The sequence below is a fragment of the Dipodomys spectabilis genome, unplaced genomic scaffold (assembly GCF_019054845.1).
Source record: "Dipodomys spectabilis isolate Male_0828 unplaced genomic scaffold, ASM1905484v1 ptg000609l, whole genome shotgun sequence".
Taxonomy (NCBI): domain Eukaryota; kingdom Metazoa; phylum Chordata; class Mammalia; order Rodentia; family Heteromyidae; genus Dipodomys; species Dipodomys spectabilis.
Genome location: NW_024871286.1, coordinates 1,098,254 through 1,124,623, shown reverse-complemented (window position 1 = coordinate 1,124,623; position 26,370 = coordinate 1,098,254). Strand labels below are relative to the sequence as shown.

The following is a 26,370-nucleotide window of genomic DNA, read 5'->3' as shown; positions in this document are numbered from 1 at the left end:
CGATGGCCGCTGCGGGCCCTCGGAGTGAGGACGCGTCCGCGGCCCGCGCGCGCCCTCTGGCGGCCACGGCGGGCGCGGGCGGCTCCCCGGGGCCAGGGCGACGCCACTTGACTTCGAGTCGGGGCCGGGTCTCGAGCTCGGCCCGGCTGCTACCTTACGGCCGGTGCTCTACCGCCGGGCCGCGGCCCACCTCGGGCTCTCGCTGGCTCTGGACCCGGCCCCGGCCTCCCTGGCGGCCTGAGCCGCGGGGGCAGCGCCGGCCCGGGCTTCTCCCGCCTCCCCGTCGCGGGTGGGGCCAGGCCGCGGGGCCCGGTGGGGCGCACGGGGTGGGCGCAGGCGATGGAGGCGCAGGCGGAGGCGGTGAACGTGTTTAATGCGGGCGCTGCCAGGCGGCCGCGCCCCTCGGGCGGGGGCCGGGGCCGGGGCCGGGGCCCACTGCTGCGGCTGGGGCCGGGGCGGGGGCCGGGGCCGGGACGGGGGGCGGGGGCCGGGGCCGGGGCGGGGGCCCACTGCTGCGGCTGGGGCCGGGGCCGGGGCCGGGCCGGGGGGGGCGGGGGCCGGGCCGGGGCGGGGCGGGGGCCGGGCCGGGGCGGGGCGGGGGCCCACTGCTGCGGCTGGGGCCGGGGCCGGGGCCGGGCCGGGGGGGCGGGGGCCGGGCCGGGGCGGGGCGGGGGCCGGGCCGGGGCGGGGCGGGGGCGGCCACGGCCGGCGCCATGCTCCCCTCGCGGGGCCGGCCCCGGAGCCACCAAGCGCTGGTTGGCGGCGGACTGGGGTGCGGGAGGCTGGGTGGGAGGGCGACATGGCAACAAACGCACAGAGGCAAGGCGGGGACCCCAAGGGGACCCCCGAGCCCGCGAGGTCCGAGGCGGCCCCAGGAGCGCGGGGCCGCGGCGTCCGGCGCGGTGTCCACAGCGCGGTGGAGGCAGGGCGTCGGGCAGCTCACTGCGTGCGGAGCTGGTAATCTGGGGGGCGAGGTCACGGGGTCACAGGGGCCCAAGGGCGGGGCGGGCCCTCCCCGCGCACCCCGGCCCCGCCGCTCACCTCCGTTCTGGGTGATGTAGCGCACCCAGGGCAGCGCCTGGTAGCCGCTCTTCTCGATGATCTTCAGGTAGCGCACCTGGATGCCCGACGTGGTGAAGTAGGGGATCTCAAACTTGACGCTGATGGGCGGCTTCCCCTCCTTGTCCTCCGCCTCCACGCTGGGCAGCCCGAAGTGCGCGCGCATCAGGTACTCCTTGCCGCCCTGCCGGTCGGGGAGTCAGAGCGGGGGTGTGTGTGGAGAGGGCGGGGTGTGGGGGAGGGCGGGTGTGTGTGGGGGGAGGGCAGGGGTGTGGGGGGGAGGGCAGATGTGTGGGGGGGAGGGCAGGGGTGTGTGTGGAGAGGGCGGGGTGCGTGTGGGGAGGGTGGATGTGTGTGTGGGGAGGGCAGGGGTGTGGGGGAGGGCAGATGTGTGGGGGGGAGGGCAGGGGTGTGTGTGGAGAGGGCGGGGTGTGTGTGGGGAGGGCGGATGTGTGTGTGGGGAGGGCAGGGGTGTGTGGGGGGAGGGCGGATGTGTGTGGGGGGAGGGCGGGCTGCGGGGCCTCACCGGGAAGGACTTGATGGACCACACGATGTCGCTGTTCTCCGGGACCCACTTGACGCTTCCCACGGTGGTCTTGAACTTGGGCGAGTCGGCGTCGTTGGGCACGGGGATGTGGATCTCCACATTGTTGGCCGTCGAGCGCCGCTTGAACTGGCTCTTGGCCTGAGGGGAGGAGTGGGGTGAGGCCCGCCCCCCCCGCCCCTCCCCTGCCCGGGTCCGGCCCCCCCCACCTTGATCATGTACTCGATGCGGCTGTGCGAGTGCTTCTCGATCACCGACTCGATCCAGATCAGCGGCTTCACCTGCGGAGGCCGGGATGGAGCTTGGCTTTGCTGCGGAGGGAAAACCGGGGCACGGGCGGGCGGGGGCGCGGGGCACTCACGTGCGTGTTGAGGCGGTAGGACATGAGCTCGAACTCGCCGTCCGGCGGGATGAAGGAGATGGTGCGGTCGTTCTCGAAGCGCGAGAGCCGCACGCACTGATGGAACTTCACGTCCTCCAGCTCCACTGACTTGCTCTTGCCGCCTGGGGACGGGAGGGGCGGGGTCAGGGCCGGCCCCGCCCCCGGCGCAGAGCCCCGCCCAGGCCCCACCCCTGGCGCAGAGCCCCGCCCCGGCGCAAGACCCCGCCCACAGGCCCCGCCCCCGGCGCAGAGCCCCGCCCCCCGCCGGTCCCCGGACTCACGGCCCGTGTTGTCGAACAGGACCTTGTCGTTGAGGCCCAGCCGCAGCTCGGGCATGCCCGACAGGAACACCCGCATCTTGATGGAGCCCACGATCTCGCTGCGCAGCACGTTGCCGTTGGCACTGACCTGGGGTGCAGGCACGGGAAGGCGGCCGTGTCTGCCGCGGAGTGGGGCTCAAGGGCGCCGCGGAGCGAGGGGTCGGCCTGGGCCCGGACCCCGCGAGTGGCCAGGCTACGGGCCGGGCCCGAGCGGCACAGCTGGGAACGAGTGGCCCCGGGGCGCGCGCCTGCAGCCCCAGCTACCGAGGACCGCGGGTCACAGCCAGCCCGGGTGGGCAAGTCCGTTAACCGATGAGCCGCAAAGCGCTGCGCGGGCGCCTGGCTGCGGTGGTGGAGCACCAGGACCCGAGTTCAGGCCTCAGGACCGGCAAACACGTAAACAAACCGAGCCAATAAACAAACACCACGAAAGGGTCACGCGGGAGCAGCACACCAGCGCCTCGGGACCGAGCCCACGCGAGCTTAGACCAGGCCGGCCGAGCCCGCGCGTGCGCAGAGGCCTACCAGGAGGTTGACGGACTCGATGACGTCGAGGAACACCTCGTTCTTGCGGTACTTGATGCCCTCTGAGCGCCAGGACACGGCGTTGGTGACGGTGGCGGGCGGCCGCGGCGCCCCGGTCTCCAGCTTGTGGCCCTCCTGGGTGATGTACCTGCGGGTGGGCGGCTGGGGTGAGGGCGGCCGGGGTGAGGGCGGCCGGGGTCAGGGGCGGCGAGCCGGGGCCGGGGTGAGGGCGGCCGGGGTCAGGGGCGGCGGGCCGGGGCGGGGTCAGGGCGGCCGGGGTGAGGGCGGCCGGGGTGAGGGCGGCCGGGGTGAGGGGCGGCGAGCCGGGGCCGGGGTCAGGGCGGCCGGGGTGAGGGCGGCCGGGGTCAGGGGCGGCGGGCCGGGGCCGGGGCACTCACTCCTGCAGGATCTTGCTGTCGGTGGTCTGCGGGTACCCGAAGTCCATGAGCTCGTCCAGCAGCTCGTAGATGATGACGAAGTTGTCTCGGATGCTCTCCTCCTCCAGCTCCTTGAAGTACTCGGAGAACACCTGCGCATGCGCCGCCCTCAGCTGGGCCCGCCCCGCCCCGCCGCGTCCACGTGCGCAGGGCCGCCCGCCCGTCCTGTCCCGCCGCGTCCACGCGCGCAGGGCCGCCCGCCCCCCCCGTCCCGCCGCGTCCACGCGCGCAGGGCCGCCCGCCCGCCCCGTCCCGCCGCGTCCACGCGCGCAGGGCCGCCCGCCCGCCCCGTCCCGCCGCGTCCACGCGCGCAGGGCCGCCCGCCCGCCCCGTCCCGCCGTGTCCACGCGCGCAGGGCCGCCCGCCCGCCCCGTCCCGCCGCGTCCACGCGACCCCGCCGCCCCGCTCACCTGCACCACCTTGTAGAGGAAGGAGAAGACCAGAGACACGCACGCGTTCTTCTTGGACGTGGCCACCACTGCGCCAAGGTCAAGGAGCCTTCTGGCCGCGCGCCCGCGTGGCCCCCAGACCCCCGCCCGCCCCGCCCCGCCCCGCGCGGATGCGGTAGAGGTTGTTGTGCTTGATCCACATGAAGCGCACGGCGCCGTGCGCCAGGATGGGCGAGAGCGCGCCCTCCTCCTCCTTCTCCATGAGCGACGGCATGAAGTGCTCCACCTCCGCCATGTCCACGTCCCCGCGGTAGTTCCGGCAGATCAGCACCTGCGGGCGGCGCCGGCGGGTTCCACGGCGCCCACCACCCGCCCGCCCGCCGCCCGCCCCGCGCGGGAGCCGCGGCAGCCTCAGTGTCCCCCGCAGGCCCCGGCCGCGCACGGCGGGGTCGCGCTTAAGCAGAAATTTCTGGACGCGGGCAGAGCCGGGCCGCGGGGTGCGCGGCGCTCCCGCCCTCGGCCGCGTCCCTGTGCGGGGCGGGCCGCGCAGGGGTTCCCGCGTGTCGGCGCGCGCGGGGGGGCCGGGCGCGGGGACTGAGTGCCGGGGTGCGGGGGGCCGGGCGCGGGGTTGCGGGGGGACGCGCGCGGGGGGACGCGCGCGGGGTTGAGGGGGGCCGGGCGCGGGAGGACGGGCGCGGGGGGCCGGGCGCGGGGACTGAGTGCCGGGGTGCGGGGGGCCGGGCGCGGGGGGCCGGGCGCGGGGGGCCGGGCGCGGGGGGACGGGCGCGGGGGGACGCGCGCGGGGGCCGGGCGCGGGCGCGGGGGGACGGGCGCGGGGGGCCGGGCGCGGGGGGCCGGGCGCGGGAGGACGGGCGCGGGCGCGGGGGGACGGGCGGCCCCGCCCGCAATCCCAGCTTCGCGAGGCCGGGGCGAGGCCGGCGGTTCGCAGCCAGCCCGGGCGGGAACACCCGCGCCCGCGGAAGCCGGGGAAGCCGGGAGTGGCGCCGCGGCTCGGGTCGACGCGCAGGCCGCGGGTTCGAGCCCAGCCGCGCACACGCCCTGGCGGTGTGAACCGGCCCGCGCCCCCGCCGAGCCCGCCCGGAGACTCGCCCGCCCTCCGAGGTTAAAGTGCGACGGGAGGGCCGCGGGCCCGCCTCGGGTCAAAGGTCGCGGGGACCCCGGCGCCCGCCGGGGCTTCGGGCCCTCCCCCCAGCCCCGACCTAGGCTCGCGGGGCGGGGCGGGGCGGTCGCCTAGCGACAGCGGCGGCGTTGCCTAGCAACGGGGCGTGCCCCCGGGCGGCCCCGGCCCCGGCAGGGTCCCCGCGAGCCCCGGGCCTGCGCCGCCGCCCGGCGACGCGCGGGGCGGGGCTGCCGTACCTTGCCCTTCAGGTCCAGCACGTAGACGGCGCTGGCGGACATGGCGGCGGCGGGGGACCCCGGCGGCGGCCGAGAGCGGCGGCGGCGGCGCGGACTGCCGGGCGCTGAGCGAGGCCGGGCGCGCCCCGCGACACCTCGCCGGCACTTCCGGTCCGGAGAGCCGCGCGCGGACCGTTATGTCCGGCTGGGGCGGGGCCTGGGCGACGCGCCTGCGCGAGGCCGCCGGCACGCAGGCGCAGTGCGCCCGCCCCTCTGGCATCCCGGAAGCGGATTCGGGGGGCGGGGAGGAGTGGACGGGGCCTGCGCAGCCCGAGCGCCGGCCGCGGTGCAAGCGCGGACCGCGGCGAGCCTGGGGCGGGGCCGCCGCACTCGCACCTCCCCCGCTTGGGCGGCGGCCGCCGAGCTGGCGGCCAGGCTGGGCCGAGCTCGGCTCTCGGGACCTTCCTGCCGGGCCCGCTTTGAACCGCGAGCTCCTGAGTGTGGGTGACGGGCGCGAGCCGCCGGCGCCGGCCACCAGTGCGGGGACCAGCGCCTCCAGAGCCAGCTGCACGGAGATGCGGGGCCCCGGAGCCGGCGGGTGAGCCCCCGTCGCAGCCTCGGTAGCCGCTTTCGTCCTTTCTGTTGGGGCCGCTCGGGCCTCCGCGCCGCGCCCCGGCCTGCTCACCGCGCCCCGGCCTGCTCACCGCGCCCCGGCCTGCTCACCGCGCCCCGGCCTGCTCACCGCGCCGCGCCCCGGCCTGCTCACCGCGCCGCGCCCCGGCCTGCTCACCGCGCCCCGGCCTGCTCACCGCGCCCCGGCCTGCTCACAGCACCGCGCCCCGGCCTGCTCACCGCGCCCCGGCCTGCTCACCGCGCCCCGGCCTGCTCACCGCGCCCCGGCCTGCTCAGGGCCAGCGCTGCGCCTCGGCTCACCCCGCGCTGCCTGCAGTCTTTGAGTGTTTGCAGAGATGTCTCACCACCTTTCTTGCTCAGACCTCAGCCCCTCCTGAGTGGCCAGGGTGACAGGCCTGAGCCGCCCGAAAGCCGCGGGACAGTGGTTGCCAGTGTGGAGTGGTGTGGGGGTGCAGGCCTGCATGTGATCCCAGCACTCAGGAACCGAGGCACAAGAGTCTGGGGATTGGGCCAGCCAGAGCAACACAGCAATCAGCTCAGTAATAAAAGCATCAAAATAAACTTTTTTTGGGGGGGGAGGGGAGGGTCCGGTTGTGGGGCCTGAACTCTGGGCCTGGGCGCTGTCCCTCAGCTCTTGAGCTCAAGGCGAGCACTCTACCTCTTGAGCCACAGCGCCACTCCCGGCTTTTTGCTTATGTGGCGCGGAGGAATGGAACCCAGGGCCTCCTGCACAGGAGGTGAGCACTCTATCACTGAGCCCCACCTTCCCAGGCCCTCAAAATGAACTCTTCTAATCAGAGTATGGAGCGGCCACCCTTAAGCCAAAACGGTTCCAAACCCAAAATAGGATGCTAACAGAATTACACACCATGAAAGCCTCATGACCACCATTTAAAAATATATCTCATTACACATATGCACATATTCAATACGCAAGTATTCCAAACTCCAAAGGGTCTACAGTATGGAAGACCAGTGCCAAGCATTTGCCATCTCCCTTAGATGCCTACCACAGAACAGTTCCACCAGGAGGCAGGCAGTGGCTCATGTCTGTAATGCCAGCCTCTCAGGAGCCTGAGATCTGAGGATCGTGGTTCAAAGCAAGCCCAGGCAGGAAAATCTGAAAGACCCTTATTTGCAATAACCACCAGAAAACTGGTGGAGCTACGGCTCAAAGTGGTAGAGCACTGGTCTTGCCCAAAATAGCCAAGGGAGTTGCACACACAGGTTCAGCACCACACCCCATTGGTGGACAGTACTCGGTGGCCTTCTCCTGGAAGCTCTGGCAGGCTTTATTATGCAGGTTTCACACAGCCTGAGGCTTTATCCTGGGGCTGCTGACTGGTTCAGGGTCTGTCAGCAGCAGGTGCACTCTGACGACACGGTAGCTGGAGGCCCTCAAAGACCTGGGTTGTCCAGGGCTGGGCCCAGGCCTGAGCATCACCTGCTCTGACTCTGTGTCCTCTCGGTGTCCTGCTCCTGTCACTGTCTTCAGGCCAGGGAGCCACGCGGCCCCACACAGCGGGCAGCTGCGTACATACTGGGCCTGGGTCGAGGGTGGCTGGTGGCTCTGCCGAGGTCCTCACCCCACTGATCCCTGCATCAGGGAGGTCCGTCATGGCAGTAACGGGCAGGGAAGGGCCAGCCCTTGTCTTGAGTGGCAGCTCTGCCCGCGGGCTGCCTGGCCCCAGCGTCCATGGCTGTGGGAGCCTGGGCGGGGAGTCCCACGTTGGTGGGAAGCGGTCGGTGAGGGTGGTCTTGGAGGAGGCCTGTGAGGGTCTCCTTTTCACCTGGCGGGCAGCTGACTGGGCCTCTTCCAGGATCCCACCTCAAAAGGACCCTTCAGGCGGGTAAGGCCAGCTTTCCCCTGGAACTGCCAAGGGCTCTTTCAGATCCGGAAGCCTGGAGATGGGAAGGGGTGTGGGATGGAGGCTGGGAGCCTGGAAGAGGCTGGGAGGGAGGGGTGCAGGATGGAGGCCGGGAGCCTGGAGGAGGCTGGGAGCGAGGGGTGTGGGATGGAGGCCGGGAGTCTGGAGGAGGCTGGGCGGCAGGGGGTGGGAGTGGACGGCCGCTCTACTTGGTCCAGCTGACTTTGGGGATGTCGTAGTGCTCGGTCAGCGTGTCCAGGTGTCTGTTGAAGTCCTGGGAAGCAGGAAGCAGCAGGGCTGGCATCAGGAGGGCGCCCACCCCTCTCCCCAGGGGCCCCCACAGCCCAGGGGCCCTGGCTCTGCCCCACCTCACCTCCACTCTCTGTTTGTGGGTTTTCGATGCTTTCTTCAGGATCCTTTCCATTTGCTGCAGAGAGAAGACAGAAGATGGGGGTGGGGAGATGAGGAGATGGGCCTGGGGGCTGGAAGCCATGGAAAGCCCGGTCAGTGGAGGGCTGGCTGTCCACCAGGCCTGCCCTCCAACACAGACGGCTTGGTGCCCTTTGCCCCCAGCTGTGGGCAGCAGAAAGAGCAGCAACAGGGCCTTAGGCTGATGGCCCTGCCCGAAGGCTGGCAGGACACCCCAAGCCCACGGCCCCAGCAGACAGCAGGGAGGGGACGGGGCTGCCGCCACTGATGCCATTTGTCCATCAGTGGTGCTGCCCGGGAGGGCCCGGAAATGCTTCACTAGGGCACTAAACCCACCCACACGGGGGACTGAGGGGGAGGGGCACCCAGCCCTCTCCTTGCCATCACAGGCTCTGCACACACTGTGGGTTGTTTCAGGACGGCCACACACGACCGGTCACCTGCCACAGACAACTGTGGGTCCAAACCTCAGGACGTCAGGGGAAGGCTCGGACCTGCTGGGAAACACCAGCAGGGACAGCAGGGCTCGGCGCCGCACACACCAGGCCCAGCTCCGCTTCACCCATGCATACCACCTGCCCTCAGGCAGCCCCGGCCACCCTGCGGGCCCGGTGAGCACAAGCAAGGAAAGCAAGTGGGCTACAGGGAAGCTCTCAGGAGGCACGGGTGCCGATGTGTCCGGCAATGCCACACAGCCATGCAGGCTGCAAAGGCTGAACAGAGGGGAGACTCAGTGGCCAAGGGCCTCACTGGACCCTAGGGGTGTAGACGAACCCTAGCAAGACCTGGTGCTGTGGCTCAGTCTACCTTCCTTCCTGAGGAGGCTGAGAGTAACCAACCTCAGATCCCAGCCAGCCCTACAGACACTCAACTCCCATTAACCGGCAAAAAGCTGAGGTGCAGGTGTGGTTCAAACAGCAGAGGTAAAAAGAGCAAAGCAAAAGCTTGAGCGCTTGAGTTCAATCCCCAATACCAGCACCAGAAAAATAAAGAAAAAGAAAAAAGCTTTACGGAGATTATCTCAATATAGAATTTAACAAAAATATTAAAGGGGCTGGGAAGCCAGGTGCCAGTGGCTCACGCCTGTCATCCCAGCTACTCAGGAGGCTGAGATGTGAGGATCACCATTCAAAGCCAGTCCAGGCAGGAAAGTCCATGAGACTCAGCTCCATAAGCCACCAGAAAATGAAGTGGCGCTGTGGCTCAAGTGGTAGAGCGCTCGCCTTGAGCTGAAGAGCTGAGGGACAGCGCCCAGGCCCAGAGTTCAGGCCCCACAACCGGACCCCCCCCAAAAAAAATAATAATGTATTTTTTAAATCAGTCTTCCTGGGGCTGGGAAGGTGGCTCAGTGGTAGAGCGCTTGCCTCACATGCATGAGGCCCTGGGTTCAATTCCTCAGCACCACATAAGCAGAAAAAGCTGGAAGTGGCGCTGTGGCTCAAGTGGTAGAGCGCTAGCCTTGAGCTGAAGAGCTGAGGGACAGCGCCCAGAGTTCAGGCCCCACGATCAACTCCCCAACACCTCCCCCAAATCTGTGATTCTATCTACTCAACAGGATGAGATTATCGCAAGCAGGGCGCCCTGGCTCCCGCCTGGCATCCCATCTACTGACAGGGCTGAGATCTGAGGATCTCGGTTCAAAGCCAGCCCAGGGAAGACACAGTCGGCAAGGCTCTTATCTCCAATGAAGCACCAGGAACGAGGTGGAAGTAGAGCTGTGTGGTTCCAGTGGTAGGGCACCCGCCAGCCTTGAGTAAAAAAACCCAGGCCCTGAGCTCAAGCCCCAGGACACAGACAGACAGACAAGCACGACAACAAACCGAAGCCACCACCCGAAGTCACACAGGGAAACTGAGGCCCGACGAACACACACAGGCGATGCCTGTCACCGGACCGCGGCCCCGCCCCCGCCCCAGGCTGTCCCGGGTCCTGGGGTCCCCTCGGGGCGCCCGGTTTCCGGGCTCCGCCCCCGCCGCCCCGCACCCGCCGCCCCGCACCCGCACCCGCACCCGCACCCGCCGCCCCGCACCCGCCCCCGCCGCCCCCGCCCCGCACCCGCCGCCCCGCACCCGCACCCGCCGCCCCGCACCCGCACCCGCCGCCCCGCACCCGCACCCGCCGCCCCGCACCCGTCCCCCGCCGCCCCGCACCCGCACCCCGCACCCGCCCCGCCCCGCCCCGCACCCGCTTCTCCTGCATCTTCTCGAAGGCCGCCTGCGCCGGCGTCCGCGGGTCCGGGCCGCGCCGCTTCTCCTCCTCGCTCTTCTTGCTGGAGCCCATGGCTTCGAGAAGCTTCGCCGTGTCCTTGTCCTTCTTCTTCTTCTTCCTGGGAGCGAGAGAGGCGGGACGAGCGGGTCAGGCGCGCGGCGCGGCCGCGAGGGCCGAGGGGTCGGAGGGCTCCCGCGGGCCTCACCGCTTGGTCACGCCGACCTCGGCGCCGCCCTTCAGCCTCAGCGGCCCCTTCTGCACCTGCTCGTACGCCGCCGCCATGGCGCCGCGCTGCCAGGCCCGACCCGCGACGACTCCGCGCCTCTTCCGGTTTGCGGACGCTATTTGTGCCGGAGCGCCCGCCCCCGCTGCTTCCTGATTGGCCCGCCAGGACGTCCCGCCCAGGCTGCTGCCACACTTCCTGTGGGGGCGTGGTCGACGCCGCAACGTGGCTCCCGCCACACTTCCTGTCCGGAGTCCCACTTCCGCTTTCTCCCCGCTTAGGCCAGGGCTTACCCGTTTCTTTCTTTTTCTTTTAATTACTGCGGAGGCTGAGACCTGAGGACCGCGGTTCAAAGCCAGCTATGGCAGCAAAGTCCGGGAGACGCTTATCTCCACTGAGCCACCAGAAAGCTGGAGACTGAGCCGGTGGCTCAGGGGGTCGAGCGCCAGCCTTGGGTGCAGAAGCTCAGGGCGGCTCGCGGGCCTTCAGCTCAAGGCCCAGCGCACCACTGGCGCAAAGAAGGAGAGCAAAGACGGCTGGGAAGGTGGCTCCGTGGTGGAGCGCTCGCCTGGCATGGGCCGTGGTTCGATTCCTCAGCACCACATAAGCAGAAAACGCCAGAAGTGGCGCTGTGGCCCTTGAGCTGAAGAGTGAGGGACAGCGCCCGGGCCCAGAGTTCAGCCCCACGACCGACAAAAAGAAGAAAAGAAGCTCTGGGGGTGGTGTGTGGCTAAGTAGCAGAGCATCTGTCCAGCAAGTTCAGGGGCCTTGAGTTCAGAGCGCAAAACCGTGAAGAGAGAGAAGAAAGATTACCCGGTCAGGCAGAGGCCTCATTCTGGAGAGACGTGGGTGGAAGGTGCTGGAATGTACCCTGGGCCTTAGCGATTCCAATCGTTTCCTAGGCCTGAAGCCCAGACCCCAGGACTCCACCAGCTGCTTTCCCTGTGAGAAACCGATGAAATCATTGAAGGATGTGTGGGAAGCAGTTTTGGGGATTGAGATGAGGGGAAGAGAACAGAAGTAATTTGGGGGTGACAGGCGTTAGGACTGTGGGGACCGCGCTAAAGAACACTGTCATCCAAGACAAAGTGGCGATTATCCAAAACACACTCTCCTCTTACTGACATGTTTACATACCTATGGGCACCTCCACCGTCAAGATCTAGAACATTCCATCGCCCTTCTTCATTCCTGGCTCAGCTTTGCCCCCCCCCCTTCTACCCCCAGGTCCCTGGACAGCTCCTGACCTGTTCTGATTGGTCTGGACTTTCCTGTCTGAGCCGGACATGTGAGATGCTTCTGGTGGGTGTGACGATGGGGCATTCATTGTGTGGAGAAAGCCATTCTGTGTATCCACCCACCTGCTGACAGACTCCGGGCTCTTGTCCAGTTTGGAGCCTCTCGGAGTGGAGCCGCGGTGAGCTTCACTGAGTCCTGTTCATCCATCCTCCAGGGGTCAGGAAGACACTGCCAAGCTCTCTGGGGATGCTGGGGATGGTGGCACACGCCTGTAATCCCAGGGCTTGAGAGGCTGAAGCAGGAGGACGGCAAGTTCCAGGCCAGCGACAGAGCCACACCTGCTCTCCAACACAAGGGAACAAAAGTGAGAGGGCAGAGTGATGGCCATTCCCGGCCTGGCCAGCAGGGGGCACCAAGCGACTGCCTCCTGCCGGGACCTGAAGCCCGGCGGACTGAGACTGAGGGTTGGGGCCTGGGGACAAGCCCGGCGCCGGCTTCGGGTGGGTGGGAGGGGAACCCCGCTGCAGGGCCCCACAGCGGGCGCTTGGGCTCCAGAGGCCTTAGGAGGCAGAGCCGGCGCTGAGGCTCACGCCCGTCATCGCAGCTGCCCAGGAGGCCCAGATCTGAGGACCACAGTTCAAAGCCAAGCTGGGAGCCGGGCGCTGGTAGCTCACGCCTGTAATCCTAGCTACTCAGGATGCTGAGATCTGAGGATCGCGGTTCAAAGCCAGCCCGGGCAGGAAAGACCGTGAGGCTCCTATCTCCAATAAACCACTAGAAAACCGGAAGTGGCGCTGTGGCTCAAGTGGTAGAGCGCTCGCCTTGAGCTGAAGAGCTGAGGGACAGCGCCCAGGCCCAGAGTTCAAGCCCCACAACTGACAAAACAAAAAAAAAGCCAAGCTGGGCAGCAAAGTCTAGGAGATTCTTATCTCCCACCAGCCACCAAAAAGCCAGAAGGGGTGCTGTGGTTCAAGTGGTAGTGTGCCAGCTTCGAACTGGCAAAAGCTCAGGGACAGTGCCCAGGCCGGACGTGCGGCCACCTCCCCAGGGCCACACAGCGCCGAGCGGCTCACCGCCCAGGCCAGTCACCCAAGGGCTGGGGCCTCGAGTCTCGCAGGATCTAGGGGTCACTTGGGTGCCCCCCCCTCCCCAGCCGGGGACACCTGCACACTTTTGCCCAGAGGGCTTGGCTGTAACCCGAGCCCGGGCAGCAGGGGGTGAGGCGGGTGCGGCCGGGCCCGGGCCACCCAGCGCAGTGCTGTGCGCGAGGCCACGGAGGCCGGCATGGGCGGCACGCAGAGCGTGTTCACCGCGGCGCAGCTGGAGGAGTACCAGGTGGGGTGGCGGGGGGCCCCGGAGGGGGACAGCATCCCGGGATCTGTGTGTGCGGCCAGCCTGAGGTCCCCACCGAGTGCTGAGTGGACCCAGGGCGTGGGGGGGGGGGTGGAGGCGGGGACCGTGAACCCCAACTCCAGAGCCAGGTACGGGTTCGGCTGACATTTCTCCCCACAGGACTGCACCTTCTTCACCAAGAAGGAGATCATGCGGTGAGTCTGTGTCCCGGGGCCGGGGGAGGGGGACGCCCTCCTCTGGCCTCGGCCTCCAGCAGGCTGGGATTGCAGGCGTGTGCCAAGGCGCCCGATCTGAGTAGTGATTTGACAGGGCCCAAGAAGGCAAGGCCTCACGGAGGTGGAGCGCTGGAGCGGGAAGGGGGAGGGGAGGGCCGCGCCACGGCCTTCACGCTGTGGAAGGCACCGGGCCTTTCTCCCAGGATGGCGGGAGCCATGGTGGGGAGAGAGCCAGGAGAGGCCTGAGCCCAGCCCTGGGCCAGGGTGGTGCCCGGGACGGGGGCTGCAGCCTGTGAGGGTCCCTGGCGTGGATCCTGCGAGGTGTACACTCTCGGCCTGCGGGCCTTTGTTCAGAGGCCTCGACCCATGAACTCACAGCTGTGAAACCCAAGCTGGCCAGGCTGGGGGAGGCAGGGCGGGCGGGTGCGGCCGGTGGGCAGAGAGCATTGATTATTGATGGGCACACGCTTGGCCGGGCAGCACCATTGTGTGTGGGGGACAGCTGACCGGGTCACCCTGGCCATCACGATCAGGTTACTGCCAGGGAAACTGAGGCAAGGCCAGGCCGACCTCGGGTCAGGCCTCACGGGCAGAGCCCTCCCCCCACCAGATCCAAGGCTGGACCTTGGTCCGTTGTCAGACAGGGAAACCAAGTCACCTAATCAGCCACTCAGAAGCTGAAATTTAGGGAGCTTGAGGGAAACAGAATTCAGGACTGACTGAGGTTCTAGATCCTTCTCTCAAGGGCTTAGATACCATGTCCTCCAGAAGCTCCCATTGCCCTGATAGATTGGGAACCTCAAAGTCTTCTGTGATGGCTCAGCCCGGCCCAAGACAGCTACCAGTGGGACTCCACCGGTCACAAGGAGCTATGCTTCCAGTGCTTCTTAAAACACCTTTCATATTTTTTTTTTTTTGTCAGTGGTGGGGCTTGAACGCGGTACCTGGGCACTGTCCCTGAGCTCTTCTTGCTTAAGGCTGGTGCCCTACCACTTGAGTCACAGCACCACTTCTAGTTTTCTGGTGGTTTATTAGAGATCCGAGTCTCACAGACTTTCCTGCCCAGGCTAGCTTTGAACTATGATCCTCAGATCTCAGCCTCCTGAGTAGCTGGGGTGACAAACAAGAATATAATCAAGCCCTGTGGCTCCTGATGTAACCCAGGGAGGGGAGGGCGGCGTCGGGATGGAGAGGGGAGGGTGGGTCCCTTGCCAGAAGGTGTCAGCTCTGCCCCTTCCCACTCTCCCTGCAGGCTCTTCTACCGCTACCAGGACCTGGCCCCACAGCTTGTGCCCCTGGACTACACCAGCGGCCCCCGCGTGAAGGTGCCGTACGAGCTCATTGGGAGCATGCCAGAGCTGAAGGTATGTCCACATCACAGGCCAGGTGCCACCACAGAGTAGAGATGATGTCCCATCGCAGCCCTGTGAGGGTCCTGCAACCATCCCACTTCACAGATGGTTCACGCACACAGCCACGGAGAACAAGGCTGAAATGAACAGGCAGGAAGGACGCCGGGCACCTGGGCTCACGCTTGTAATCCCAGCCACTCAGGAGGTTGAGATCTGAGGATTGAAGTTTGAAGCCAGCCCCAGCAAGAAAGTCCATGAGATTCCTTTTTTTTGTCAGTTGTGGGGCCTGAACTCTGGGCCTGGGCGCTGTCCCTCAGCTCTTCAGCTCAAGGCAAGCACTCTACCACTTGAACCACAGCATCACTTCAGGGTTTTCTGTGTATATGGTGCTGAGGAATGGAACCCCGGACCTTGTGCATGCAAGGCAAGCACTCTACCATAGAGCCACCTTCCCAGCCCCCTACTTCCAGTTTTCTGGTGGTTTATTGGAGATAAGAGTCTCACGGACTTTCCTGCCCGGGCTGGCTTTGAACTCCTGTGATCCTCAGATCTCAGCCTCCTGAGTAGCTAGGATGACAGGTGAGCCACTGGTGCCCAGCTCCTGAACTTTGTATCTCCAATTAACTTCCAAGAAAAGTCAGAAGTGGAGCTGTGACTCAAGTGGTAGAGCTAATGCTCAGACATGGCGCCCAGGCCCCGGTGGAGCCCCAGGACTGCCATGCGCTCAGTAAAGAGCTTGTGCATTTGGTGCTGATGCCCTTAGTCTTTCCGACGCGTAGTCTTTCCGATCTGAGGATGAGGACAGGCCCCTGGGCTGGTTGCACTTTATTGTGAATGATGAAAAGCTCACTGACAGGGAGCTGAATGGATTGGAACGCCAGACACCAAGTAAAAGTCCGGGCGCACAGCCAGTGTCCGTGCAGCTGGAGCCAGGGCCTCCAAGGGGGCTCAGGCCTCGCCTGCACCTCCCAGCTCCTCTCAGAACAAGGCTTCCCGCTCAGGCAGCCTCTGATTGGTCAGTCTGAGTCACGTATCCACCCACGAGCCAATCACAGATAGAAAATGAATGAGTCTCTCTCTGGTTGGTCTCTTTGAGAAACATGTCCTCTTAAGAGCCAATCACAAGTACCCGGTGAGGATCGCTGATGGGTCAGTTTGAGTCACATGCCCATCCAACAGCCAATCACAGTAGACAGGTGAATGAGACGCTCTGATTGGTCGCTTTGGCTCGTGCGCCTAACCGAAAGCCAATCACGCAGTAAGCAGTGATGAGCCCCTGGGAGAAGCTCGTTCCTTCCAGGAGCCAATCACAGCAAGCAGGTGAGTGACTCACTGTGACTGGGTCACCTGCTCACCGGAACCCCCACGCTGGGGCTGAGGGGCCCAGGCGGGCGCACAGCCGGGTCCTTCCGGTCCCCAGGACAACCCCTTCCGCCAGAGGATCGCGCAGGTCTTCTCCGAGGAGGGCGACGGTCACATGACCCTGGACGACTTCCTGGACATGTTCTCGGTGATGAGCGAGATGGCGCCCCGGGACCTGAAGGCCTACTACGCTTTCAGAATCTACGGTGGGCAAGGGGGGGCTGGCGTCCGTGGCTCCCCGAGGTCCCCGGTGCCCCGCGCCCCCTGCCCGCGCTCAGCCCTTCCGGCTGGGCCTCGCCCCCGGGGCTAAGCCACCGCACACGGCCGCACCCAGCCCCGAGTCTTTCTCCCAGGAAGCCAGAGGGGCTGGGAAGGTGGCTCAGTGGTAGGGCGCTCGCCTCGCATGCATGAGGCCCTGGGTTCGAGTCCTCAGCACCACGTACGCAGAAAAAGCCGGCATGGCGCTGTGGCTCAGGTGGGGCAGCAGCAGCCTAGCAGGCTAGCCAGGGGGGCCCGGGTCCGATCCCCAGCCCCGGCCTCCCGTGCGCTCCACAGACTTCAACGACGACGACTACATCTGCGCGGGGGACCTGGAGCAGACGGTGCGGAGGCTGACGCGGGGCGAGCTGAGCCCTGAGGAGGTGCGGCTGGTGTGCGAGAAGGTTCTGGACGAGGCTGATGGGGACCACGACGGGCGGCTGTCGCTGGAGGACTTCCAGAACATGATCCTGAGGGCGCCCGACTTCCTCAGGTGACGCTGAGTGCGCTGGGGGCAGCCCCAGACCCCGCTGCACCCCACATCTACTCACGCACCGGGAGCCAGCCCCCAGACCCCGCTGCACCCCACATCCGCTCACGCACCGGGAGCCAGCCCCCAGACCCCGCTGCACCCCACATCCGCTCACGCACCGGGAGCCAGCCCCCAGACCCCGCTGCACCCCACATCCGCTCACGCACCGGGAGCCAGCCCCCCCAGACCCCGCTGCGCCCCACATCCGCTCACGCACCGGGAGCCAGCCCCCAGACCCCCCAGATCCCGCTGTGGATTCCTGTGTGGCCTCGGGGAGAGGGAAGCCGGGGCTCAGGGGGGCACAGGCGGGCCCACGCCGGGTAACCACGCCTATGGCCCCGGGGCCTGGCTCCGCCCCCTGGCACCCCATCCTGGGAGGGGTCTGAGCAGGACGACCGGGGGGCGGCCTCGGTGTGCGGTGACCACTCCGCTCCTGTGTCCACAGCACCTTCCACATCCGCATCTGACGCTCACGAGGAGAGGCCCGGGAGGCCCCCGCGGACACTCCCAGAGCTGTGAGAATAAACAGTCACACCTGCTGGCTGGCTGGGCGCTCTGTCTGTCTGTCCTTCCCCCCACCCTTGCCCCCCCCGGGAAGTTTTGATCCTCCCCTCGCGGCCTCCCCAGCGCTGGGAACTTTTTTTTGGTCTTAAATCTAAAACAGATGCGATCGCAGCCCGCGGCGTGGCCGGGACCGTGGCGGGGGCTCGGCATCCGGGGAACTCGGGGAGCTCCGCACCCCACCCCGCCTGAGCGCGACTGAGACCCTCAAAGCTGGCGGGAGTGAGGGGCCCCGGCTGCAGCCGCCGCTCCAGGCTGCGGGGTGGAGGCGCCCCCCCCCCCCCCCGGCATCGGGGAGGCGCCAGGACCCCCACACCCCGGGATCCCCACATCCGCGCGGTTCGTGGAGCAGCTCCCTGAGCACCCCACACGCCGGCCCCGCACCCACCACAGCACCGCCCTGCGTGGGAATCACGCGTGGACACTCCAGGCACCAGGGCTGAGTCGCGGTCTTGTTTTCATCTGCGGGGCGGACAATGACTGCACAAGGGCTGAGTCGGGCCAGCGGCTCCCGCCTGTCATCCCGACCACTCAGGAGGCTGAGGTCTGAGGCTGGCGGTTCAAAGCCAGCCCCAGCAGGAAAGTCCGTGAGACTCTCATCTCCAATAAACCGGAAGTGGCGCTGCGGCCCGGGCGGTAGAGCGCTCAGGGGCGGCGCCCAGGTCCGGAGTTGCAGCCGGGATGGCGCGCGGGGCGCGGCAGGGCGGGGCGTGGGGCCGCTGCGCTGACCCGGGCCGGCCGGCGTCACCGCCCCGCGTGCGGCACGGGCGCGGCCGCCTCGTGCCCGGGGGCGAAGGGCGGCGGGCGCCCGTACTCCTCGGGGAGCGGGGCCTCGGGGGGCCGCGGCCCGGGCGCGGGGCTGGACCAGGCCCGGGCCAGCGCGCGCTGCCAGCGGCTGACCGCCGCGCCCACCTCGCTCCAGCTGCGGGTCCTGGCGGCCGTGCGGCCGGGGTTCGCGGCCCCCTGCGGGCGTGGGGGCCCCGCGCCGTCCGGCCAGGCCCCCGAGTCCCGGGGCGGCGGCGGGGCGGTGGGCGCGGGGCGGCTCCCGCCCGCCTCGGACGGCGCCCGCAGGCTCCGCCCGCTCCGCGCCAGGGCGCCTTGCCGGGGGCCGGGGCACGAGGGCTCCAACCACGGAGGGCTCGCCGCTGGCTTTCGGGGACCCTGAAACGGAAGAGGGGGGCTGGGGGCCTCGGTCACCCTCGAGATGGGGCGCGGCGCACGCTCCCCACCCGGGCCGGAGGCTGGGATCGTGGGGCTCCCAGCCTGACCCCCCAGCCGTGCGTCCTCCGGCCCCGGGCCGGGCACGGCAGCGCCTGCCGGGAACCCAGTCCCGGCGAGGCTGGCGGACTCCCAGGCTGCGCCGTAGACCCGTGCGGGTGCCGGCACCCCGCGCCTACCTCCTCGGGACCCGGGGCAGGGCTGCGGGGGTCCCCGGGACCCAGCGCCGGGCTGGCCGCGGACAGCGCGCGCCACTGCAGGAGGAGGTCGGCGTAGTCGGCGTGTGCGGGGTCCTCCTGCAGGGGAGCGGGGGTCAGCTCCGCAGGGGGAGGCGGGCGGGGACCCCGCCGCCGGGGGAGTCGGGGATTGCACTTCCCACCCGGGAAGGCCGGGCCTAGGCCACGCCCACCGGACCCTGCGGGTGGGGGATCCCCGCCCACAGCCGGGTCTCTGGGCTGGTAACGCCCACCGAGCCTGTAGGGAGTCCTGCTCCACTCACAGACAGGTCTCAGGTTGGCCACGCCCACCGAGCCTTATAGGGAGATACGCCCCGCCCAACTTCCGGTCTCATCGGTGGTCGCGCCCACTCGGGCTCATAGGGAGACGAGCCCCGCCCCCGCTGGGTCTGAGGCCCGCCTGCCCACGGAGCCTTGTAGGGAGTATAAGTTCCGCCCACAAATGGGCCTCAAACAGGCCCCACCCACCGGGCCTTGTAGGGCATATAGGCCCCGCCCAAAGCTTGGGTCTCACGCTCGCCAGCCCACCTAGTGGTGTAGGGAGAGGTCCCGCCCACTGCCGGGCCTCAGGCAGGCCACGCCCACCCGTCCCTGCGGCGGTGTAAGTCCCACCCACTGCCGCTTGCGCCGGCCACGCCCTCTGAGCCTCGCGCCGGCACCCCCGGGCACGTCCCGGGGCGGGGACGGGGGAGACAGGGGCGAGTGGGGTCAGGAGGGCGGGGCGGGCCCTCACCTGCGGGCAGGCCTGGGTGAGTAGGTCCCCGTGGGGCCGCAGCGGCGTCCGCCGGTGGCGGGTGACCAGGGCGTCCAGCGAGGCATGGGCCTCCCCGTCGGGGCCGCACACGCGGCCGTCGTCCAGCAGCTTCACCATGAAGTGGCGGCAGCAGCCCGGGGCTCTGCGGGGACACGCGGGGCGGGGGTCGCGTCCACGCCGGGCTGCCCGCTGCCCCCCGTGTCCCGGCTGCCATGCCTCAGTTTCCCCGTGTGACACTGCCACCCCAGGGAGACGGTGGCTGCGCGTGGCTCGGTCCCCAGAGCCGGCTCTCCGGGCCAGACTGGCCCGACGGTCCTCAGTTTACCTAACTGCCCGGTGCGGGGTTTGGCCTTAGCCCAGAGGAGACAGATGAGGAGGATTGCAGCCAGAGGCTGGCCCCCTCGGTCTGCTCCCCGGCCCGGGTCTCTCCACATCAGTGCTGGGGAGGCGGTGAGGCTGGGGAGGAGGCCTGGGGACCCCCGCCCCGCCCGGCCCCAGCCCCGCCCACCCCAGTTCACGCAGCCCCGCCCCGCCCAGCTCACCCAGCCCCGCCCAGCCCAGCTCACCCAGCCCCGCCCCACTCTGCCCAGCTCACCCAGCCCCGCCCAGCCCAGCTCACCCAGCCCCGCCCCACTCTGCCCAGCTCACCCAGCCCCGCCCAGCTCAGCTCACCCAGCCCCGCCCCGCCCAGCTCACCCAGCCCCGCCCCACCCCACCCAGCTCACCCAGCCCCGCCCCACCCCACCCAGCTCACCCAGCCCCGCCCAGCCCGGTTCACCCCGGTTCACCCAGCCCCGCCCCGCCCAGCTCACCCAGCCACGCCCCGCCCAGCTCACCCAGCCCCGCCCCGCCCAGCTCACCCAGCCCCGCCCCGCCCAGCTCACCCAGCCCCGCCCCGCCCAGCTCACCCAGCCCCGCCCAGTTCACCCAGCCCCGCCCCGCCCAGCTCACCCAGCCCCGCCCCGCCCAGCTCACCCAGCCCCGCCCCGCCCAGCTCACCCAGCCCCGCCCCGCCCAGCTCACCCAGCCCCGCCCAGTTCACCCAGCCCCGCCCCGCCCAGCTCACCCAGCCCCGCCCCGCCCGGCCTTACCTGCAGGAGAGAGCGTAGCCCACGTGGCTGTGGCTGACCCGGATGAGGAAGGACCCCGCCGGCTGGGGCTCCAGCAGCTTCTCCGCAGCCCTAGAAAGGCGCCCACAGCGAGGAGATGCGGGGTCCAGCCGCCCCCCCCCCCGGCCTCGGAGGCTGTGGGGCGGGGGAGCACAGGCCTTCGCACCAAGGACCTCACAAGCCCGGATGGAAGGGGACACCCGCCCGAGGGTGACCTTTCACCTCCTAAATGCCTCCAGTCCCGCACTGGTGGGCTGGGGCAAGGGGCGACAGTGGATCGGAGCTGGCACTGCGGCTCCGCCCGTCTTCCCAGCGGCTCAGGGTTCGAAGCCAGCCCGGGCAGGACAGTCGGCGGGACCACCAGGAGACCGGAAGTGGCGCTGTGCGGGGGGGGGGGGCTCACTCTCGGGAGATGGTCCCGTGGAACCACTCGGGGATCCCCTCGACGGTCAGCTGGGCCCCCTGCATGTGCACGAACCAGTCCAGCCGTGGGGGCAGCGGCGGGGGCGGCCGGGGTGGCTTCCCGGCTTCCATCACGGAGAGTCTCGCGCGGCCTCCGGCTGCAGCTGCACTGTCCCTGCGGCCCACGGAGCCCCAGCGCGGGGCCCGCCTGCAACCCCGCAGTCCCAGGCCTGGCCAGGGGCTTTGCAGCGAGGCCTGGTCTCAAAGGAAAAAACAAGGTTTCTGCAGGTGGCGGAGGCCACCATGGCCTCCAGCCGCCTCTTCCAGGGAAGAGGCAGGGGCGAGGTCTGGAGGGAGGAAAACAAACCAACCCAGGGTCGGGGCTGGGAAGGGGCTCAGCGGTAGAGCGCTCGCCTCGCATGCATGAGGCCCTGGGGTCCATTCCTCAGCACCCCATAAGCAGAAAAAGCCGGACGTGAGTGGCGCTGTGGCTAAGTGGTAGAGCGCGAGCCTCGAGCAAAAGCAGCCCAGGGACGGCGCCCCGGCCCTGAGTTCAAGCCCCAGGACTGACCCACAAATAACAAAAACCCCCACGGGGGCCAGGCCTGCACAGCTCCCTCCTGCCGCCTTCCTGGCTGGGCTTCCTTTGGGTAAGTATTTGAGGTGGGGTGCACTGTGACCCCAAGCCGGCCTCAACTCCCCAGCCTCTGGCCTGCGATGATAGTAATGTCCTCTCCTCCCCAGCCACCCCTGCTCCCCGGGCCCCCAGGCCGAGCCTGTGTACCTGGAGGTGCTGGGCGCTGGGTTTCGATTCCGGGGGTGAGCGTCAGCAGGACAGCCACTTCCTGGGGTGCAGGTGAGGCCGGGGCGGGGCAGGGCCAGAGCCCGGGCCTTGATGGCGTGCCCACGTGTCCTGGATGCCAGCAGAGAGGAGCCCGCGGGTGACCCCAACGCCCAGGGCATCGCAACCCCCGGAGCCCAACGGCAGGATCTTGGGCCCCCTGGGCGGGGCCCAGGCACCCACAAGCAAACCACTTCCTCCTCCGCCCAGGCGGCCGCCCAGTGCGGCAGGGTAGCCCCGGGGGACTCAGCCCTGCTCCCCCACCCCCGGGGGCGGAAGGGGGCGCTGGTGTCGGTGGCCCCCCTCGCGCATGAGGCTCAGCCTCTCGGGGCTCTGGTTCTGCACCCCTGAATCCAGCAGGCTGGCGTTTTCTTCCTGCTCCTCTTCCACGCTGGGGTTTGAACTCAGGGCCTTGCTGCACCTCCGCGGCCCCTCCCCCTTCCAGCCTTGTCTCTAAATTGTGTCCCGAGATGACAGACCTGCGCTACCGTGCCCGTGCCTTTGTCCAGATGGGGGTCCTGTAAAGGTTACCTAGGCCAGCCTTGAACTGCAGTGCTCACATCAGCCGTCCGAGCAGCTGGGGTGACAGTGTGAGCTTAGATCCCCAGCGCTGTCAGAAGCCTCTGGTGTGGGCTCACCCAGTAGCTTTGGGCTCGCCTTGGGTGCCTGGGGAGGGGCTTGAAGGGGAGGGGACACTCACCTCCCATGGGGCCAGTGGCCACAGCACCGGCCCAGCTCTGGTGGGGCAGGGGTCCCCGATGTCCTGGGGGGCTTAGGCTCCTCCCCTCAACTGCAATTCCTGTTATCTACTGTTCTGTGAGCATCCCACCCATCCATCCATTCACTAACTCAATCACTCCTTTATCCGCTCTCCGCTCACTCCATCCAGTCTATCATCAGGTCGCTCAATCTCCTGAGTTCATTCACCGACTCACCTGCAGGGCAGGGCAAACCCTGCTGGAGAAGACACTGTTAGAAGCCAAGGAGGGAAACAAGCCGGGCTGGGGGTCACACCTGTAATGGCAGGCCCGCAGAGGCTGAGGGTTCCGAAGACCTGGAATGCCAGTTCTCTGACTCTCAGAAAGCCAGGAGTGGCCCACGAGAAAGACCAACTGATCCCGGCATTACAGACATCCTCCGCTCTCCCCTAAAAGGGAGTTAATCAGAACTCAAAGCTTCCCAGATCTGGGCGTTAGATAAAGGCTTGTTATGCAAATGGCGGTTTTTCCAGCCTGGCCAGGGCTTCCTAAGGTCTGGAGGTCACTGCTTCATGGTGGTGTCTCTAACTTCAGAGATTGCTGCCTTGATTTCTTCACACACTCCCATCCCTAAATTCCTAAAGGTCCTGTGAACCTAAATCAATAAAAGCCCTGTGAACTGGACCTTGGGGAGTCTGTTGCTGGTGAGAGGCTCAGGCCTCCCTCTGTGCCCCAAACCCAGTTTCATTGTCCAGTTTCAGCTGCTGGTCACCTTGGGTTGCAACAGGGTTGTGAGTTCAAGGCCAGCCTGGGGTACAAAGGCCCTGTCTGCAAATACACAATGCCCCGGTAGTGAATCTGAGAATACTGACATAGCATGCTATTGAACATGACATAGTGTGCTATTAAATACACACGTGATGTGTGCAATTAAATACTGACATGATGTGTGGTGCTATGGTAGGCTATTCAATAGATATATTGAGTGCATGTGTGCTGTGAAAGACATGAAAAGTTAAAGTAGGAGTTAGAAGGTAGAGCTATGGAAGGGGTGGTAAGAACACACCCGGTGAGCCCAACCAGCCCTCATCCATCACCAGACCTGACCAGCAGCAAGCCGTCACCAAGGCAACCCCAGTACTCAGACATCGGCAGAAATGAACATACAGACACACAGGCAGCGGAGGCCAGTGAGTCAGCCTCCCCGAGCGCGGTGTCTCCACATCGGACTGACCCTCCCTCCGCTGCACCCGCCCCGGCCAGGCAGCCGCTTCTCCCTCCAGCGACCCGGAGCAGCCCGAGGATGCCCACGGCGCACATGGGCTCGCTCAGTAGGATTAGGCGAAGGAGTCAGTGATTGGTATGGATGGTATTTGAAGTGCTTAATAAACTGAAACTATTACACGTAAGCGTGGGGCTGTTGATATGCAAACTCGTCACACACACACATACACACACGCACACACACACACACACACACACACACACATTTTTCACCCTTGGTACAGCAGTCAAGAAATCAAGCTGGGCGCTGGGAGCTCACGCCTGTCATCCTCACTATTCAGGAGGCTGAGATCTGAGGATCGAGGTTCAAAGCCAGCCCAGGTAGGAAAGTCTGTGAGACTCTGATCTCCAATAAACCGCCAGAAAACTGGAAGTGGTGCTGAGGCTCAAGTGGTAAAGGGCTCGCCTTGAGCTGAAGAGCTGAGGGACAGCGCCTGGCTCAGCCCAGAGTTCAAGACCCACAACCAACTAAAAAAAACAGAAAAAAAAAATCACTTCCCTTCAGTGTAAGCAAGACATTACGTCTCCCAATCTGCTCAACTCCCAAGCGTTTGAGGCACTCAATATACAACACGAATTGAATTCAGTATTTCCTTTTGGCTAGTCTTGGGACCTGAACTCTAGACCTGGGTGCTGTTCCTGAGCTTTCTATTCAAGGTTAGCCCTCTACCACTTGAGCCACAGTTTTCCATTTCCCTGTTTTCCTGGTTAGTTGGAGATAAGCGTCTTGTGGACTTTCCTGCCTGGGCTGGCTTTGAACTGCGATCCTCAAATCTCAGCCTGTTGAATAGCTGGGATGACAGGGGTGCGCCACTGGCACCAGGTGAATTCAATATTCTTCTAGGTGGAGCTGGGACTGGACCTGAGGGACTCAGCCTTCCGAGGGAGGCGCTCTACCACGCAGCCAGGCCTCCGGCCCTTCAAGCTTTAGTTACTGTGTAGTGTTTCATGCCCTGCCTCCGGCAACCTCTGCCTCCTATGCAGCCGGGACCCTGGGCTTGCTGGGTGCTGTGCACACTAGCAGTTTGCTTCCAAACCGAGGGGTCGGTTTGGCCTCAATCTTCGAATCTCTGCCTCCCAATACATTAACCTTTTTAACCCTCAGGGAACTGCTTTTCTGAAGGTTCCGGCTTTGGCCAGGTGACTGGGCCCTCATGAATTACACTTTAGTTACAAACTTTTCCTGAGCGCTTTTCATGAAGGCATCCCCTTGGACACTTCTGGAAACCCAAGCCAGGCATGGTGGCTCACACCTGTGATCCTAGCCACTCAGGAAGCGGAGACCTGGGGATCCAGGTTGGAAACAAGCCCAGGTAGGAAATTCTGTGACTCTTATCTCCAATTACCCACGGGAAATCAAGAAGTGGAGCTGTGGCTCTGAGTAGCAGAGCGCTCACTCTGAGGGAAAAAGCTGAGATGGCGCTGAGGCAGAGTACCAGCCGCGACCAAAAGGAAAAGAAAGCTCCTTAAGTTAAGCCACATCCTTTTGCAGATTGTGGACCTGAGCTCAGCCAATGGAGGGTAGAGGGGCCTGATCTCAGCCAGTGAGGGTAGAGGGGGGGCCTGAGCTCAGCCAATGGGGGTAGAGGGGGGCCTGAGCTCAGCCAATGGGGGTAGAGGGGCCTGAGCTCAGCCAATGGGGGTGGAGGGGCCTGAGCTCAGCCAATGGGGGTGGAGGGGCCTGAGCTCAGCCAATGGGGATAGAAGGGCCTGAGTTCAGCCAATGGGGAAAGAGGTGTGGGCGAGGCCTGGTTAGGGATAAAAAGGGAGCGGTCTTCCTGCTGTGTGCTGCACAACAGGGTTTTGGCTGATGGCGCCCCTCCTGCAAAAGGCCTTGTGGAGTTAGCGTCCTCCATGACACCCCAACATCCAGAGCTATTTCTGTGTGAGTCCTGGGTCTTGAACTCAGGGCCTAGGCAGTCTCTGAGCTTCTTTTGCTCAAGCCACAGCCCCACTTCGGGCTTTTCTCTGTACGTGTACTCCAGAATCGAACCGAGGGCTTCATGCATGCTAGGCGATCACTCTACCACTAAGCCACCTTCCCAGCCACTGCCAAATTATTTCTAACACTGAGGTCTTTTTTTCTTGGAGGGGTCGGTTTGGCCTCAATCTTCGAATCTCTGCCTCCCAATACATTAATTTTTTTGTTGGTTGTGAGGTCTGAACTCTGGGTCTGGGCGCTGTCCCTCAGCTCTTCAGCTCAAGGCGAGTGCTCTACCACTTGAGCCACAGCACCACTTCTGGTTTTCTGGTGGTTCATCCTGTCCGGTCTGGCTTTGAACCCTGATCCTCAGAACTCAGCTTCCTGAGTATTTAGGATGACGGGTGTGAGGCACCGGTGCCCGCGAATTATTTTTACTTAGGGTATTTCTAGCGTTTATGATGGGTTATCAGGACACAACGCCATGGCTAGCTAAGGATGGCTGAAAGCCACATGCTGTAACTTATTCTTTGCAGGGCTGTAGCCCTGAGCCTTGCCTGGGCCATCAGTCTCTGCCCCTGAGCCCCGCTCCCCCACCCCAAGCTATTCTTAGACAAGATGTGAAAGAGGAAGCTGTTTGAAGGACACAGACAGCCCCTTGG

At 66.3% G+C, this 26,370-nt stretch overlaps 4 protein-coding genes across 4 annotated transcripts; 1 reads left to right on the top strand and 3 right to left on the bottom strand.

Moving 5' to 3' along the window:
- Positions 1-696: 696 nt before the first annotated feature.
- Ap1m1 (adaptor related protein complex 1 subunit mu 1) lies at positions 697-5,217 on the bottom strand. The gene is made up of 11 exons (XM_042671219.1): positions 5,034-5,217; positions 3,831-3,987; positions 3,678-3,745; positions 3,229-3,359; positions 2,831-2,978; positions 2,267-2,393; positions 1,965-2,107; positions 1,813-1,884; positions 1,586-1,744; positions 1,042-1,243; positions 697-962 (listed from the first exon to the last, which is right to left on the bottom strand). The coding sequence occupies exons 1-11, from the start codon at positions 5,073-5,075 to the stop codon at positions 940-942; spliced, it is 1,272 nt and encodes a 423-aa protein (XP_042527153.1). The 5' UTR covers positions 5,076-5,217; the 3' UTR covers positions 697-939.
- A 1,702-nt stretch (positions 5,218-6,919) lies between these two features.
- Positions 6,920-10,464, bottom strand: Fam32a (family with sequence similarity 32 member A). Its single transcript, XM_042671220.1, has 4 exons — positions 10,356-10,464; positions 10,127-10,268; positions 7,887-7,940; positions 6,920-7,787 (listed from the first exon to the last, which is right to left on the bottom strand). The coding sequence occupies exons 1-4, from the start codon at positions 10,430-10,432 to the stop codon at positions 7,719-7,721; spliced, it is 342 nt and encodes a 113-aa protein (XP_042527154.1). The 5' UTR covers positions 10,433-10,464; the 3' UTR covers positions 6,920-7,718.
- Positions 10,465-12,889: 2,425 nt separating this feature from the next.
- Positions 12,890-17,223, top strand: Cib3 (calcium and integrin binding family member 3). Its single transcript, XM_042671301.1, has 6 exons — positions 12,890-12,947; positions 13,125-13,159; positions 14,433-14,544; positions 15,953-16,100; positions 16,450-16,645; positions 17,130-17,223. Exons 1-6 carry the CDS (start codon positions 12,897-12,899, stop codon positions 17,149-17,151), a joined length of 564 nt encoding a protein of 187 aa, XP_042527235.1. The 5' UTR covers positions 12,890-12,896; the 3' UTR covers positions 17,152-17,223.
- Positions 17,224-17,989: 766 nt separating this feature from the next.
- Positions 17,990-21,987, bottom strand: Hsh2d (hematopoietic SH2 domain containing). The gene is made up of 6 exons (XM_042671252.1): positions 21,749-21,987; positions 20,966-21,224; positions 20,545-20,634; positions 19,433-19,595; positions 18,643-18,759; positions 17,990-18,406 (listed from the first exon to the last, which is right to left on the bottom strand). Exons 2-6 carry the CDS (start codon positions 21,094-21,096, stop codon positions 17,990-17,992), a joined length of 918 nt encoding a protein of 305 aa, XP_042527186.1. The 5' UTR covers positions 21,097-21,224; positions 21,749-21,987.
- Positions 21,988-26,370: the final 4,383 nt, after the last annotated feature.

Coding starts and splice junctions, on each gene's coding strand:
- Cib3 (XM_042671301.1), top strand. CDS start 12,897: ATGGGCGGCACGCAGAGCGTGTTCACCGCGGCGCAGCTGGAGGAGTAC. Junction 14,545..15,952: donor GGAGCATGCCAGAGCTGAAG/GTATGTCCACAT, acceptor TCCGGTCCCCAG/GACAACCCCTTCCGCCAGAG. Junction 16,101..16,449: donor CTACGCTTTCAGAATCTACG/GTGGGCAAGGGG, acceptor TGCGCTCCACAG/ACTTCAACGACGACGACTAC.
- Hsh2d (XM_042671252.1), bottom strand. CDS start 21,096: ATGGAAGCCGGGAAGCCACCCCGGCCGCCCCCGCCGCTGCCCCCACGG. Junction 20,635..20,965: donor CACGGGACCATCTCCCGAGA/GTGAGCCCCCCC, acceptor GCGCCTTTCTAG/GGCTGCGGAGAAGCTGCTGG. Junction 19,596..20,544: donor GGCTACGCTCTCTCCTGCAG/GTAAGGCCGGGC, acceptor GTGTCCCCGCAG/AGCCCCGGGCTGCTGCCGCC.
- Ap1m1 (XM_042671219.1), bottom strand. CDS start 5,075: ATGTCCGCCAGCGCCGTCTACGTGCTGGACCTGAAGGGCAAG. Junction 3,988..5,033: donor TGCTGGACCTGAAGGGCAAG/GTACGGCAGCCC, acceptor CGCCGCCCGCAG/GTGCTGATCTGCCGGAACTA. Junction 1,885..1,964: donor CCTACCGCCTCAACACGCAC/GTGAGTGCCCCG, acceptor CGGCCTCCGCAG/GTGAAGCCGCTGATCTGGAT.
- Fam32a (XM_042671220.1), bottom strand. CDS start 10,432: ATGGCGGCGGCGTACGAGCAGGTGCAGAAGGGGCCGCTGAGGCTGAAG. Junction 10,269..10,355: donor GAGGTCGGCGTGACCAAGCG/GTGAGGCCCGCG, acceptor TCTCGCTCCCAG/GAAGAAGAAGAAGAAGGACA. Junction 7,788..7,886: donor CCCACAAACAGAGAGTGGAG/GTGAGGTGGGGC, acceptor CCTGCTTCCCAG/GACTTCAACAGACACCTGGA.